This window comes from Chiroxiphia lanceolata, chromosome Z (genome assembly GCF_009829145.1).
Source record: "Chiroxiphia lanceolata isolate bChiLan1 chromosome Z, bChiLan1.pri, whole genome shotgun sequence".
Classification (NCBI taxonomy): Eukaryota; Metazoa; Chordata; class Aves; order Passeriformes; family Pipridae; genus Chiroxiphia; species Chiroxiphia lanceolata.
The window spans coordinates 25,382,850-25,397,820 of record NC_045671.1 but is presented as its reverse complement, the minus strand read 5'-3'; the positions used below and the strand labels follow the sequence as shown (position 1 = coordinate 25,397,820).

At 35.7% G+C, this 14,971-nt stretch overlaps 1 protein-coding gene across 8 annotated transcripts in view; it reads right to left on the bottom strand.

Moving 5' to 3' along the window:
• JAK2 (Janus kinase 2) overlaps nucleotides 1–14,971 on the bottom strand; it is an 87,143-nt gene that overhangs the window by 32,160 nt on the left and 40,012 nt on the right. For 6 of the 8 annotated variants that reach the window (XM_032675335.1, XM_032675334.1, XM_032675332.1 and 3 more), the window contains 5 exons: nucleotides 12,034–12,284; nucleotides 5,435–5,558; nucleotides 4,541–4,658; nucleotides 3,880–4,025; nucleotides 1,618–1,936 (listed from right to left, as the gene is read on the bottom strand). In XM_032675335.1, coding sequence (XP_032531226.1) covers nucleotides 1,618–1,936; nucleotides 3,880–4,025; nucleotides 4,541–4,658; nucleotides 5,435–5,558; nucleotides 12,034–12,253 — 927 coding nt within the window. In that variant the 5' untranslated portion in view covers nucleotides 12,254–12,284. Of the gene's footprint in view, nucleotides 1–1,617; nucleotides 1,937–3,879; nucleotides 4,026–4,540; nucleotides 4,659–5,434; nucleotides 5,559–12,033; nucleotides 12,285–12,551; nucleotides 12,612–13,447; nucleotides 13,786–14,971 lie in introns of those variants that run through there. The other 2 variants (XM_032675340.1, XM_032675333.1) reach the window with 2 other exon arrangements.

Here is a 14,971-nt window from a genome sequence, read left to right as displayed (position 1 = left end):
AGCCATGGTCATCACTGACTAGGCAGCTTGAAGAACAAATCCTAACTAAAAAAAATCTAAGATACTTTTTTTTTTTGACAGCAAGTACAGGTACTTTTTGATACTATGATATTCTGTACCACCACTTTCATTCTTTCACAAGTCAAATTACACTGTCATAAAAATCATACTTTGTTTTATTTTCAGTAGAACTTCAGGTGATAAGTAACAGCTTTAAATAAAGCTAGATTTATGCATACAAAGTTATTCTTCCTAAGCAAATAGATTTTATTCAAATCAGACTACCCCAATTAGACACATAAATCATCTCAAATGCATTGAAGTTTCTGATGCCTAATTTGTTCACCTGGTTGTTGAAAATGTGAACTTGCAGAATAAATTTCTTCCCAATTTACCCCACATATGTAATTCTATACAAATAAATAAAAATTTTGTTTCAATTCAACATCTTAATAAATGTTCATCAGTAAAGTTTGCTGAAATGAGAGTTATGATCACATTTACAAGCAGCCATACTGGTTCACTGGGTTTTCATAACCAACCTTATAAACAGTTTCTGTACCATTGAAAATATATGAAGTCTCTCTCAATAATGGAATGATAATATTTTTAATTATGAAAAAATAGTTTGGCAATCTCTATAGGAAAGATGATCCGCTTAAACACTACTGTAACTAAAGGCTTGGTTGCTAGGCCTAAACAGCATAGTATGCATGAATTGTGTACAAATTATCTAAGAACAGCACACTTTAAAAAACCTGGGTATGTAATCAGATTTATTTTTGTTAACTATTAAAAAAAACCTCCAGCATATATTATCTTTACAAATTATTACAGCACACAGTAAAATACAACCTTTTGTAGTTTGGTCTTGAATGCTATACATTATGAATAAAAAGTAGCAAACAGATGCATTTACTTTGGAAAACTCACATGTGCTCCCTTTTGCATTTACTTTTACCTTTGGGAAATTCCTGCACTTTCAATGTATACTGCTATAAGTTTGTATCATGTTTTGGTAAATTCAACATAATGAACAGTCACGATGGGAAGTCACACACAAAAGAAATAATACTGTTAAATAAAAACGCAGCAGTACGTGATTACTAACACTTATAGGAACCATTTAGCATTTAATTCCTGAATAAAGACTAGATGGATTCTGCAGTCACAGAAATGTCACTTTAAATTTGCTAACTCAGATACTGGTAGGAGTCTAGTTGCAGCAGGAAAGAGGTACAGGGAAATTCATCTGGTGTTTGGAGTCTTTAAATCCCTTCTTTCAAAGACAATTTGAGGAATTTGTGCATTTTATTATACCTGGGGCAGGGTCATTACTTTTCCACATTTTTTACAGTCATGAAGGTCCAGCACAATTTTTTGTATGTCAAGCACTGAACTATTACATTACTTTCTTCTAATACTTCAATAAAGAACTAATTTTAAAATCCTGCACTGTTTAAGACAATATGTTTCTGTGATCCTCAGCCATATGGAAATTGTATCATTACTGTGAAGTACCAAATTTACTTGGGGTAAATTAGAACTTCTAACATAAGCTAATTACTCTGTTATATGACAAACTGCACAGTTATTAAAATAATTCTAAAAAATTACCTGCTCTGCAAGTGTCTCACAGTCTTTAAGTTTTCCTCTCGAACACTGAATTCCACCATTTCCAGTTATGACAATGGTTGCAAAGCTTTCCTCTCCAGGACCTCCACCAGGTTCTTTTACTTCAAAAACCTCTGAATAGAAGGCGGACTGAAGGGTTTCCAGATTTATAAGATACTTAAGTTTCAAGTTTCTGGCAGTAGCTTTACACTGGCCAAACTGTTGTATAAATTTGCGGAACCTGTACCTTATTCTTTTTCGTGTCAAAATGTGGTAGTCTTGGATTTTTGCTCGCACACATTTAGGTAAAAATGTTTTGTAGCTGTGAATACATAAGCAGAAAAAAACTACTGATTTTATCCATTAAATACAGCAAAGATCATTACTTCTGTGCTAAACAAGTCAACATGAAAATATCTTCTCCTCTAAATGTACCCTTATTTTTTAAACTGTAGGATAACAAGGATCCTTCAATCTATACTATGCTCTTTCAAATACAGCCCTGTGTTTTCTTCCATTTTTCCCTTTTCCAGTTGCAACATATATTACATAATGCATTTTCCATAAATCCAGAGATGTCTATTCTTTCGTTAGTTCAGTTTTGAGGTAAGGCAGCAGAAGTTACACAGTTGCTTGGTTTGGTGTAGAAGTTGGAAAGACAATACTGCACAGGTACATGCAACTATATTGATAAACGACAAATTTCTTGGTAGAATACAACACTGTGGTTGGTTATCACTGAAGTTCCTATATCACAGTCCACAGTCTTTATCAAGAAGCAAAAGAATTGCAGTTACTAGCTGCAACAAGCTGGCCAATTCGTTGTCTCATTCTGTTTTTATCTCTTCCTGCTAGGTCTCATTAAAAGACAAACATCAAGCATTAAGTACCAAGCAGGGACAAAATTAACTCAGCTAGAGTAGAAACTCATTAGGTTGATACACCGAAATGAATTGGATAAACTCAAGCAAGTTCAGCATAGATCTGCACAAAACAGTTAAGAGCCTGGAGCATATGACATGAGAGAGGAGGCGTATGGGAGCCTGAGTTACTAAGCCTGGAAAAAAGAAGGCTCAAGTAGGGTGTTCTACTAATTGTGTTCAATCAACAGAGAGTTACGGAAAAGACTGAATTATAGTTCTCAGATATCCACAGTGAAAGAACAAGAGGCAACAGAGGATTATCAGTATCACAAAGGAAACTCATTAGATACAGAAAAAAATCTTCCTCCGTGAGCATGGTCATGCACAGGACAAAGCTGCCCAGAGATATGGTGGAATTTCCGATGTCTGGACATTTTCTGAACTTTACTGGATGAGGGCCCAAGTAACTTCATCTAACTTTGAAGTTGGCCCTGAACAGGGGGTTGGATCTGATGACTTCCAGAAGGGTGTCTCACCCCAAAGTATTGCTTACATTCCCACGTAAGAAGCTGCTGCCTTACTTTTCATTAAGAGAGCCAAATCTATGCCCCCAAAACATGAATGGCCATGATGATACAAGTCTTCTATTAATTTCTAGTTTACACTATAGGTAGATTTATATAACCATTTGAATACATCAATTGCCAGCCACTGAACATCTCCTCACAGATGTTAATGTGCAAAAATACTGTTTTTAGATATTGATACAGGGGGTTAGGCCCAAAAGAGTTAACTAAGAAATTTGGGCCTGCAAACAAGTTACCAACATCCAAAACGATCTGTGCTCGTTCTGTTCTACTTAATGGACCAAAAGCTTAAGAGAATAGTACAAGAACATGTAATAGGCCTAGAGGCAATAAATTAGAAATACAGCAGGATCAGGTAGACATTTGAATAGGAGAAATAGGCCTGGAGCCAGGGCCTTTTCCGAGCTTCAGTGAGCGGGTCAAGAACAATGGAAAAGAAGAAAGGTCAAGCTGAGGAAGAGGAGTTAAAGCCCCCTGCCCCATGGAGGAAGGTGGGAACGACCCCTCGAAATGGGGTGCCAAGAGAAGCACCGCCCCAAGCTCCGCCTATTCTCCGCCTATTTTTAATATGTATTGATAGATGTTGTAATCACTTGAATATGCATTTAATCACATCTGAAGATTGTATAAAAATGCTGATTTTGTGTGAAACCTTGGAGCAAGTTTGTCCAGCACGAGCTGGCTTGCTCCCAACGTTGAATAAACAAATACCTTGCTGCTTAAAGATAAAAAAAAAGTCTCTGAGCAGTTTCTGGGACCGACTTTTCGGATTCAATATCAGATAGGTGTGAAAGAGTTATGAATTATGGAGTTACCTGACTGAATTGTAAATAGCCAGTGGGGTTTCGTTCTTTTCTTTGGCCACTCTCATCATATCTAGAACAGCCATTCCAAGGCATTCTTCTTGTGTTTCATGAGTAACAGGCATCTGTACCCATCCCTCCAAAAAATCAGCTCGCCACTGAGAAAGAACACAAGAAAGGAAATTAAAACCATAGCACTGCTGCTTATCAATAAAAGGGCTTGGGCTGCAGTTGTTGGGGGTTTTTTGTTGTTTTGTTTGATTGTTTAGGTTTGGTCTGTTTGGGATTTTTGTTGGGTTTTTTTTAAGACTCCATTCTTCTGAATGAACTCCTTCATCCACAAAAAGATGCACTTGTTCATAAGCAATACCATCTGCCATCATGCTTACAAATGCCATTTTCAAAATATTTTTGTTTCAAATCTCAAAAAGGTCAATATGGGGAGGATATTCTACATTGTGTCAGTTCAACCTACATACTCTCACTGCTCCCCCTAAAACTGCCATTTGAGCTTCATCTCTCCAAACATACAATAGGACATGGAATTTAATTTTCATCTCGAGTGGGCTTCAAGCTGTCAAGAGCCTATACAGTTACTATCAGAAGATAGAAAAGGAATAAATACTGAAAACCTTTACCAATCTCCATTAAAAAATAAGCAAGCAAATCATACCTGCGCGAATAGGTAAGACATGACAAGATCATCAAGAACAGGGCTTTCTGCACCGCGAAGAATGCCATACCGATACGCTCTGTTGGTGCCACTGCAATACCAGTGGGGAAAATAAAACCTGTTGGGAAATAGATTTAAGCAAAAGTCAATAAACAGATACTATTGCTTACCAACTTCAGACATCATTGTTGTCATATACATGTAATCAGTGCTGGCTGCTTTGGAGGACCACTATGAAATCCCAACAAAGGTTTCAGATCCAGTTCGTGGTGTCCAACTACTACAACATTTAAGCAGGGTGATAAACCATAGTGATAGGAATGAGGACCTTTGCAAAGTTATTCTCAGTCATCAGAATATAGATAATTTCATTAGTGCCTTCTAGTTTCCTCTGAAACAGTTGCTAAAGAAACAGGCCACATTATATAATGTAAATAAACAAAATGTTTTACAAAAGGAAAACTTTGACTATTGTTTTAGATGTCTACATTCAAACATGAGGTTGGGAAAAATGGTTCTATTGCAGACGCATGCCTGACTACACAGAATAATTACTCTGCATTTTGGAACCATCACTAATTTCAAACAGATAAGCACAGAGGAGATGAGATGCGTCGTTATTAAGAAAAATAGTATTTTTACTTCTATATTTTTTACTGTTTGCTTCTTCAATCTGACATTGGTAAATATATGGGATATAGAAAATTGATAAAATACATTATTCAAACCACTCCAATAATTTTGATTCTTTTATCTATCTCTTTTCCAGATAACACCAACAATCTGTTCATATCTTCTAAGAGAAACTATGGTTCAACTTAATATCTTATGATTGTGTTTTCTCACATAGTTTTCTTTGACCATGAAAGTTGTATAACATTTGATGTAGATTACCTTATCCGGTAAATTAGCTTGAGTCTAGTTGCTTCATCTACATGGAAGATGTGATTTGGGGGATACCACATTCTATCTGTTTCACTCATGAGCGCAAACATGTTATGGTACACTGGCATGATACCTAAAGGAAGAACAGAGAAGCAAATGTCTATAGGAAAGTGTTTTCACAAAGTATTAGAAAACTAATGTCGGTTAAAATTAGCAGATTGGTACAGCGCTCTACTGCTATCAGCAACAGGTATCAATATTGCCAACAGCATTGCAATCATTATCCATAACCTTCAAACTGCTTTTGACAGTTTAATTTCTCATTCTTCATGTTCACTGATTGCAGACTGTGCTCACCTGTTATCCTGTACTTCACTGTTATATTGCAAGATTTTTTCTATATGGCATTTAATACAATGTCTTCTTAGCATCTCAGTTTAGAAACAGTAAATTACTTTTTTTTCTTACTTTTTCCAAAATCAGATCAAGGGATTTATTTTAAGACTTTAGACAGATGAAAAATAAGTAGTAAAGCAATACAAAGAAAGTCATCATGACTAGGACAACCACCTGCCATTTTCATTTTAGTAACTCAAAAACAAACCCAAACCTATACTGTTAATAAAACAGAACTGGAAAATATTTTTTCCCCTCAACAATTTAGGATTTTGTTAATGACAAGCAATCCTACTTAATCGCAAACTCTGGAAATCAGTTGAGCATCAGCTCCTCAGCAGTACCAGAATTTTAATTTGGCTCTGAGGTTCCCAGCTGAAAGCACAGGCTAACATACAACAGATGCCACAGCATTGTACTATGCTGCAGTGTTGTGCATCCATGTGATGCCAGGGTTAGATTTGGAAAACAGGCTAAACGCCAGAGAATTGACAGCACAAAAGGATGAACCGCAAACACTGACAAACATATTTTGAAGGTAGGAAGAGGCACAGGTGCAGAGGTGAGACAGTAGGATGAAAAATTACAGTGTCAAAGTCATAGTAGATCATAACTAAAGAAAACTTTCCATTAAAGCAATACACTTTGGAGTGAAAAGGAAAAAAAATAATAAAAGGGACAGGTAAAGGCAATAAAAGTAACTTAAAATTACATTAGGAGACAAAAGAATTATGGGAAAAGTCAAAGTACACACAGCCCTAACCAAAGACTTAGAATTAAATAATTGAAATTCCCACAAGAAACCAGGAGAAAAAAGAAATCCTTTACTTCTTTCCTTTCTGGACACCATCTAGGTAATTATTGAAGGGGGCAGACCCCAAATTTCTCTCATCACATCTAAACTACATGTAAAACAATCTGTTAGATGAAACAATGAATCAACTCCACATATAAAACCAAACAAAACATATTTCATTCTTAAATAACAACTAGTTTATTAAATTTGATACAAAATAGGTTTGTGTCTGTAGGGGTAGAGTAAAAAGGCTAAGACAAGAGTTCTGTTGTGCAGTTGTGAAGATTAAACTGCTGAAATCTATAGGCCAATCATCTGATGCTTTCTTAAACCAAAGCTCACCAAAACATACCAGAACTGCAGGTCCCAACACATGATTTTCTATGGAAAGGAGTCATAGACTTACAGGAAACTACAGAAGTGGAAAGAATTTCGTAAAGCAACAAAAGAGAAACCAAAACTAAACAAATCCTCCACAGGAACAAACCCAAAGGGATTAGTAACTGAAGGACTGACTGTAAATCTAAATGTTGCAAATCTAAGGCACAATAAAACATATTTGATCAATCCGAATTATGAGAAATATTTTATGGAGTTAAAAAGAAACCTATCCCAAAAACTCAACATGGTTCTCTTTTGATGTGTGAAGTGGGATCAACTACACTACACTACATATCAGTTGTCTATAAAGCAGTTACAATTAACTTGGCAGTTTTAAGGCTGTGTGGTGTCTGTATCCCAAATAATTTCAGATCAATTACAGTGCAATGCATGTGAGAATTACTAGTCAGGCCTCTACACAAATGCCACACACTTTTCAAGGAAATGCTGAATATTTACCTCGTCTCACTAACACATATACCCAAACAGCTAACAAGCCCTGTAAGCACACTGTATGAGAAAAAATTTCCAAGTCATATTCTTAAATTCAAGTGTTAAGCTGCTGTATCTCACCACATACATTACAGGCATCCCCATCACCACTCCGCTTCTCAAAAAGACCCACAGCAAAATCCATTCTGAAACTTTAACTAAGCAAAGATCATGACATTCATACTCCATTCCCAATAAGAAATGTTAATATTAACAACAACAAAAATCCTCCCTGTTGTCCTCCTTTGTATGAAAAGTAAACTGCACTCATCCATCTCTCGTACTTTGGCATTTATAGTTCCAAATGGTACCTTGCACCATACAGTGCCAGTGCTCAAAGACATACAGATCTTTTTTTCATGAAAAGGAATTACACCTTTTTTTCCCTTCCCCTTAAGAACTACGCAATTTCATTGCTACACTTACTGCTCAACAATTATAAAAAATAGAGCAAATCCCTTTATTAGAGTCTTGAAAATAATTCACAGGAATCTGACAAAAGCAAAGAGGCCATGTAATTGCAGGGACTTTTCAAGTGAGTAATAACTGCAGTATTTAAGTGCTCTCTCCTGAAACAATGAAAACAAAAAGACTTGAGTGGGGAACCAAAGTCTTCTGTTGAAACCTAGACATGTCAACAATAGTGAAAACTTCTTAGAAATGTATTTTTCTAAGTAAAATCATAAAAGCTATTCACAAGAGGTACTGAAAAGCCTCCCCTGGATTTTTGCACTGCACTAACCATGTTATCAACTCAGTCAATGACAAATTAGAGAGAAGACAGTGACTCAGACATAATTAAGCAGAATTTTTTCCACTTTGCTTCTCCAGCAAGGGCTGTCAAATTTTCTGGACTACTGCAAAGACAAAAACAAAGACTATCTCTTGACAATTTATTTAGTACATAAGGCTAAAGAAAGGAGTCTTGTCATCCTTTACAGTCTGTCAAGTACATCATATGGAAGACTGCAAAACAGCGTAAGATCATTCCTCAAACTTCTATTTCAAGACTAAAAAAAAAGATTTACAAAGTAGTTTGATCTTTTCCTCATTATGATTTTAGAGTTTCACATCCAGACAAGTCACACTACTTCATTTACCCTGAAGCAGCTAAGGAAATACAGTTTTTCTATATTTTCTCCTTTGTTGGCATTAGGCACTCTTTCTCCCATACAGTAGGTTTTCATAAAGTAATGTCCTTCTTTAAAGAAAAAATAAAAAACATAAAGTGTAAGTCACAACAAGCCATGACACCACTATGAAATGTGAAAGCCAAGTGTAGTCTATAATAGATATAGTTTTATGAAACTGTCATTTCAAGCACATAAGTCATTAGACATATACAGATAAAAGCAATTAGTTGAATGATTAAAAACAATTTAAAAACCCTCAAATTTTCAAAGTCCAATACAAATATTAGTCAGTTTTCACACACAACTGGAAGTAAACTCTTTAAAACTTAGGAAGTTCTGCACATACCAGATGGAAATTTGCTTGCCTTTTCTTACATTAAGATAATATCTTCCTCTCATCTTTCATACAAACCAGAGGCTTACTGAACTCTGACATCACATTTAATGTCACTATCCTGCCAACAAAATGCTTTCTGAATAGTAAATCAAAGCACGCATTTCCATTTCTAGAAAAACAGAATTGCCCAGAGTTCTGTTTAATTCATTCCTCACTTACGGCTGGGGAGCTGCAGGGGGCAGCATGTTCTGTGTGGATATTCAGGAAATGCAAAGGGAAAAAAAAAAAAAAAAAAGACAAACCCGAAGCAAAACAAAAAAAACGAACCAAACCAAAAAACTCCAACCAAAAAAACAATTCCCCAATGATTAATTAAAATGAATGATAACTCTGAGCCATGTGAACTCAGAGTCATGTGAATTCTGGAAATTCAGCACATTAGGGAAAATCCGCTTAAAATTCCCTTGTTAGTAACAAGACATCTCTTCTGAAGCATACAAGCAAAGAGGTCATCACAATCATCACATTATGCAACACAGTTGCTCTCTTGAAAATGTTTAATTGACTGTAAATGCTGTCAGCACTTAGTCACATTAAAAGTTTTGAAATAATGCTTTTACTTTAGTATAATTAAAAATTCTCTGCAATATTATGGTTTTCCAAGAGACACCACCATTTTTCTTAGAAAATACCATGGAATTTCCAATTTACTTGCAAATCAGATGAGTGAGAATTAAAAGGTTCCTAGCTGAAGTTTCAGGATATCAACATCAACAAACAAACAAACAAACAAACAAACAAACAAAAACCACCAAAAAAAAAAAAAAAAAAACCAAAACAACAAACACAGAAGCCACTCTGCTAGCTGCCCAAAACTCAGCAAACCTGTCAGGATTGCAAAACTCATTCTGTCTTGGGATTCTAGTTCCACTATAAAGGTAAGATTCCAGAGTTTAATGATCCAAACAGAAAGGGATGAGGACGTGAGAATAAAAGCCTGTCAGACAGTAAATAAAGTCAAATACATCCTACAGAAATTTAGGATTCTTATACAGCTAGGGACAAGCTATGAGAGAAACGCAAGATGCTAAACAAGATTATGCTCCCGGTTGACTCTGCCAAAACATTTTTCAGGGAGCTGTTCAATTGTTCTTGTGAGATTTAAAGTGACTATCTCTGCTTACTTTGCTACTAATGTATTAAGATTTTCAAGAACATGGCACAAATTTATTTGGCTAATACAAAAGCAGTGTTTTGCTTGTAATTATAACTGCTTTAATCATTATTTACAAACTCACTTATCTAGTGTTGTTTAAAAATATCTACACTTTGTTAACCTGAATTCAGCAAAAATCTAGATTATACATACAAGTGATGCACATATTTTTTACTCAAATTTTTCAGCCAATGGAATAAACGAACGAATTGTTAGTTTGAATATTAAAAGAAAATTATTTTTCCATTTAATACTCATCTTCTGTATAATGTATTATTCTGGTAAGTTATAGTGTACAGTCCAAAGTTGTTCAGTTTTTTAAATTACTTTATCTAATGATAAATACTCTGTCTTAAAAGACACTGGGAAGTATCTGATTGCAGAATTATTGATACAGCATATTAACACATGCAGTATACAAATCGACTAACTCTCTTCCTGTATACAAAAAAATATATTCAAGATTCAAATTCAGACTTCAAATGTTTCCAGTAGTCGGTATCTGATTTACCTACAACACAACAAAACTCAATTCATGTTATTTTCAATTACGCATGCTAATTTTTAAACACAGATTTCTAGGTTTTCTTCACACTTTGAATAAAAGAAAAATTATGAACAAAGTTTACAGCTTTTCTGCAAACAATCACATTTATTTATTTTGTAAAGTACAACATTAAGTTCACATTATCATTCTCTTGCACCAGCTCTGGTGGCTTTCTTGAATCATTACTTCTACTTTTGTTCAAATGGCCTTGACTGCATGACACTTCTATAAACTGATTGTAAAGACATTAAAAAACTGCTTAAAAGAGAAATTCCATTTAAGATTATTTGAGAGAGATCAGAAAAGATCAAAAGGTTTAAGATCATGATTTGAGAAAACAAGTCTTTGATTCTGCAACCTCTAGAACAATTTCTCCTTCATATTTCATATCTACCATCATTTGGTTCCTCTAATATCACTTTGTCTCTCAGGCTGAGAGCAATGACTTTTATTTTTTTTGGTGTGACATTTATTTTTTACACAGCAATTAACATACCAGCTAACATACAAGAACTGAGCCACGACTGACTAGTCAATTTAAAATTAATTTCAAGACACTTAATTTATTCTTGTGTTTCTACTTGGAAAATATGATATTCAGTTTCATGTTCAGGCAATTTTCTGTAAAAAAAATATAAACTACAAAAGTTTCACACATTAAATTTTTCAAAAAATTGATTTTTAAATAAAATGTTTTTTAAAAAGGCTGAGCTCTTGGATGCATGCATCAAACTGGCATCAAACAGAATAACATTTTGACAGACTAATATTTATATTAGCCAATATATGCCAAATACAACAGCTGTTAAAATACACTACCCTGCTATTTACAGACTTTATTTCCTAAATGATTACAAAAAGCATTAACCACAAACACAAGAAGTCATATTATATCGAACAGAACAGTTACCATCTGCAAAGTAATCAAGCATGTATAATACACAACACATGCATTACTTCCAGGACCAATCTGTTTTGCAGGGTTGCATCAGAAAGTAATTTCCAGGCTCCTGCAGTGATTTAACTATCTGAATTATATCTTAGCCCAATGAAAGAAGACTTCCAGGCAAAGGACAGGGATAAATACCCTCAGATTATTTGATAAAGGATAGCAGTCACCTAATTCAGTTTCACAACTGTTCTAATGGAAACGGTTTTACAGCCTGGTGCTAATTATTTCTGAAAGAATAGCGAAATTAGCCTTTTGATTCAAAAGCCACTATTTTCATGAGCTCTGGATTGTTAAAAACTTTCTTCTATGAAGCTGAGTTTCACCAATTCATTAAGTAAACTGGTATGTATATACTTACCACAGGTTTTACAGGCAACAGCACAAAGCTCTTCTGCAACATATTCTCCAGCTGGAAATTGAAGGCAATCTTCTCCTGTCTTCCCAGGAGAATGATAAAGGTACACTTGAAGTAGTGGTTCTGTCTGCCTGGGTGCACTGGTATTTCCATGGACGTCACCATTCTGGTGGACAGAAGCAGTTGCTGTGCTTTCCATATTTGTCATTGTAAGACAAGCCATAGTTCGTTTTGGTTCTGTTCAGAGCATTTGCCTACAAGAAATGTAAGAAGTACTTCTTGACTAACTGTATTTGGTTTTGTTTGTAATACTCCTATTTAATGACAGTACTGTTCTGATACAGGAAAAACATTAACTCCTCTTAATGAGAGCTGAGAATTAACACCTGAGAATGACTTAGGTCATTTACTAAAAGCTAAGTTTCTCTTTGATTTACTATATAGCCCTAGACGAAGAGTAACAGACATTATTATACGAGAAAACAAAATATTAATTGGGAGTCCAACTAGAGAATTATTACCTCTCACTGGATTTTAGACAGTGTGTGCTCATCTGTCCAATTAAAACATGCTAGTTAAACCTGAAAGGCAAAAGAAGCCCTTTAATCACATCTGTACAGCTCATTATGCTCCCAGTTTAAACACAACTATTGCACTGAAAACTTAAAAGATATAACAGCTAGCTGACACTGATGAAGAGAAGGGTAGGCATAGCACCCTTCATGTGAGTTTTACTTTTAAGCCAACACTTAAAAGAAAACATGTTGAGATGAGAATCTAAGTAAGCAGACTTGGTTTGTACCTATGGGGGGACTTCCAAGACCACCTCCTTTCAGAATAATCATCTAAGTCTATTCTTAAGGAACTCAAGCTAACAATCCTCTCTGTGAAATGTAATCAAAAAGAAGAAGACACTAATAATTCAATATATAACCACAAGTATATTTGATAATGAAAAGAAAAGTTTAAAAAAGAGATTGGACACCATATTCTAAAAGCCAGTTGAAGAATGTCTTTGCTTTTCTGTGACTCCATCACAATTTCATCAGTATAATCCATGCTTATCATAAAAACTTTGATCACAGGTTTGCTTTTATTAAAACTGATTCCAAGTAACCACTACATGGAATTCTGCATTTCATATTTTGAAAATGAAGAATAGGTCTAAACAAGACATCAGTCATAAAGACTTGATTTTTTAGACTTTTAGAATCATAAAATGGTTTGGGCCACAATAAGGTCTCCCTGAGGCCTTCTCTTTGGGCTGAATAACCTCAACTTTCTCAGCCTTTCCTCACGGAAGGGTCAGCCCTCTAATCATTTTTGTGGCCTTCTCTGGACTCACTCCACTCTGGTCCATGTCTTTCCTATGCTATGACCCCCAGAGCTGAAAGCAGGACTGCAAGTGCAGACTCACAAGAGCAGAGCATAGGAGAGGAACAGAAGCGCATCCCTTGACCTGATGGCCATGGGGTTTTTTATGTTGCAAGTGCACACTGCCAGCTCACGTTTCACTTTTCATCTATCAGGATCCCCAAGTCCTTATCCACAAGGCTGCTCTCAATCCATTCATTCCCCAGCTGGTATTGATACTGGAGATTGCCCCAACCCAGGTGCAGGACCAGGTGCTCTTTGCCTTGTTAGACTTCATGAGGTTTCCATAGGCCCACTTCTCAAGCCTGTCAATGTTCCTCTGGATGGTACCTTCCCTCAAGCCCATCAGCTGCAATAGTCAGCTTGGTGTCTTTCCAAAACTTGCTAAGAGTGCATATGTCACTGACAAAGATATTGAACAGTTAATAAAGATATTGAACTTGAAAATGCTACTATTTAACTCAAAAATATGTTTATTGTTTTGCATAGGTAGATGGGAGTGACATTCTTAAAATGTAACTTTCAACAGCTTTTGTTTATATTGAATTGTGTTGCTTTATCATAAAAGAGCTGTTTGGAACATCGTGATTTTTTTTTTAATTATTTGCTGCTCCTAACTACAATTACGTAGAAAAGGATGAGTGTATGACTATACATTTATATGGGCTAAAGATGACGTGTGCTACAGAAATCAACAGTTATAACAGCAGGGAAAAAAAGGCTAAATACCTTAAAAAAAGAAAAACATTAACTTCATGAGTTATGTGATAGAACACATACAGAAGATAAAGCCATTTTACTGTGATGGTAATTCTGGGGAAAAGAAAAAAAGACACCCTCACCAAAAGAAAAATGCAGCATTTTACTTCCCAAACTAAGCAACAAAAAGAGACAGTGTTGCCGTGGGATTTAGGTGCTGAAAAAATCTCCCGGAGCAGTTAATTAGGGGTGAGATAAGAAAGGGTTTATTTGCCAAGGCAGAAGATGTTACAAGACTTGCCCCTGTGCCCGAGAGGTTACATTTTATAATACCATCCATCCAATCCCAGAGGTGTCCACCCTGTGGCCTTTACTCTGGACCGCCCCGGGTCCACCCCCTGAAAATGGGTCTGGGGTGCATTTCGGGACCACCTACTTCATCATCTTCACCATCATCAGAGCACAAAGGGTACATAGTTACCTAATTCTTGACCGTATTCTGTGGTTTAGGCCCAGATATGCTGTTCTGTCAACTGTCTAGGCCTTGCCTTGACAAAAGACTAAACATTTCTATTAGATTTGGGGCTATGAGTGATATAGGGAGGATAGAATGGGGTAAGAGGGTTAAGGAATGTATAAACAAGGGTACTGGAGAAAGGGAAAGGGACAAGGGACAAAGAAGGGAGGGTTTCTGCTTTTAAAACCTACTTATAAAACTTACAAGTCTTACAAATATTAGAAAAATAAAAAACCATTAGGGGCTTAAGGCATCAACAGTGTATCATAAACATATAAATCTTAAAGTCTAGATGCAAATGCCATTCACTACATTCCTTAGGCCCTGATCTAGGGGAGATATGGATTCCCT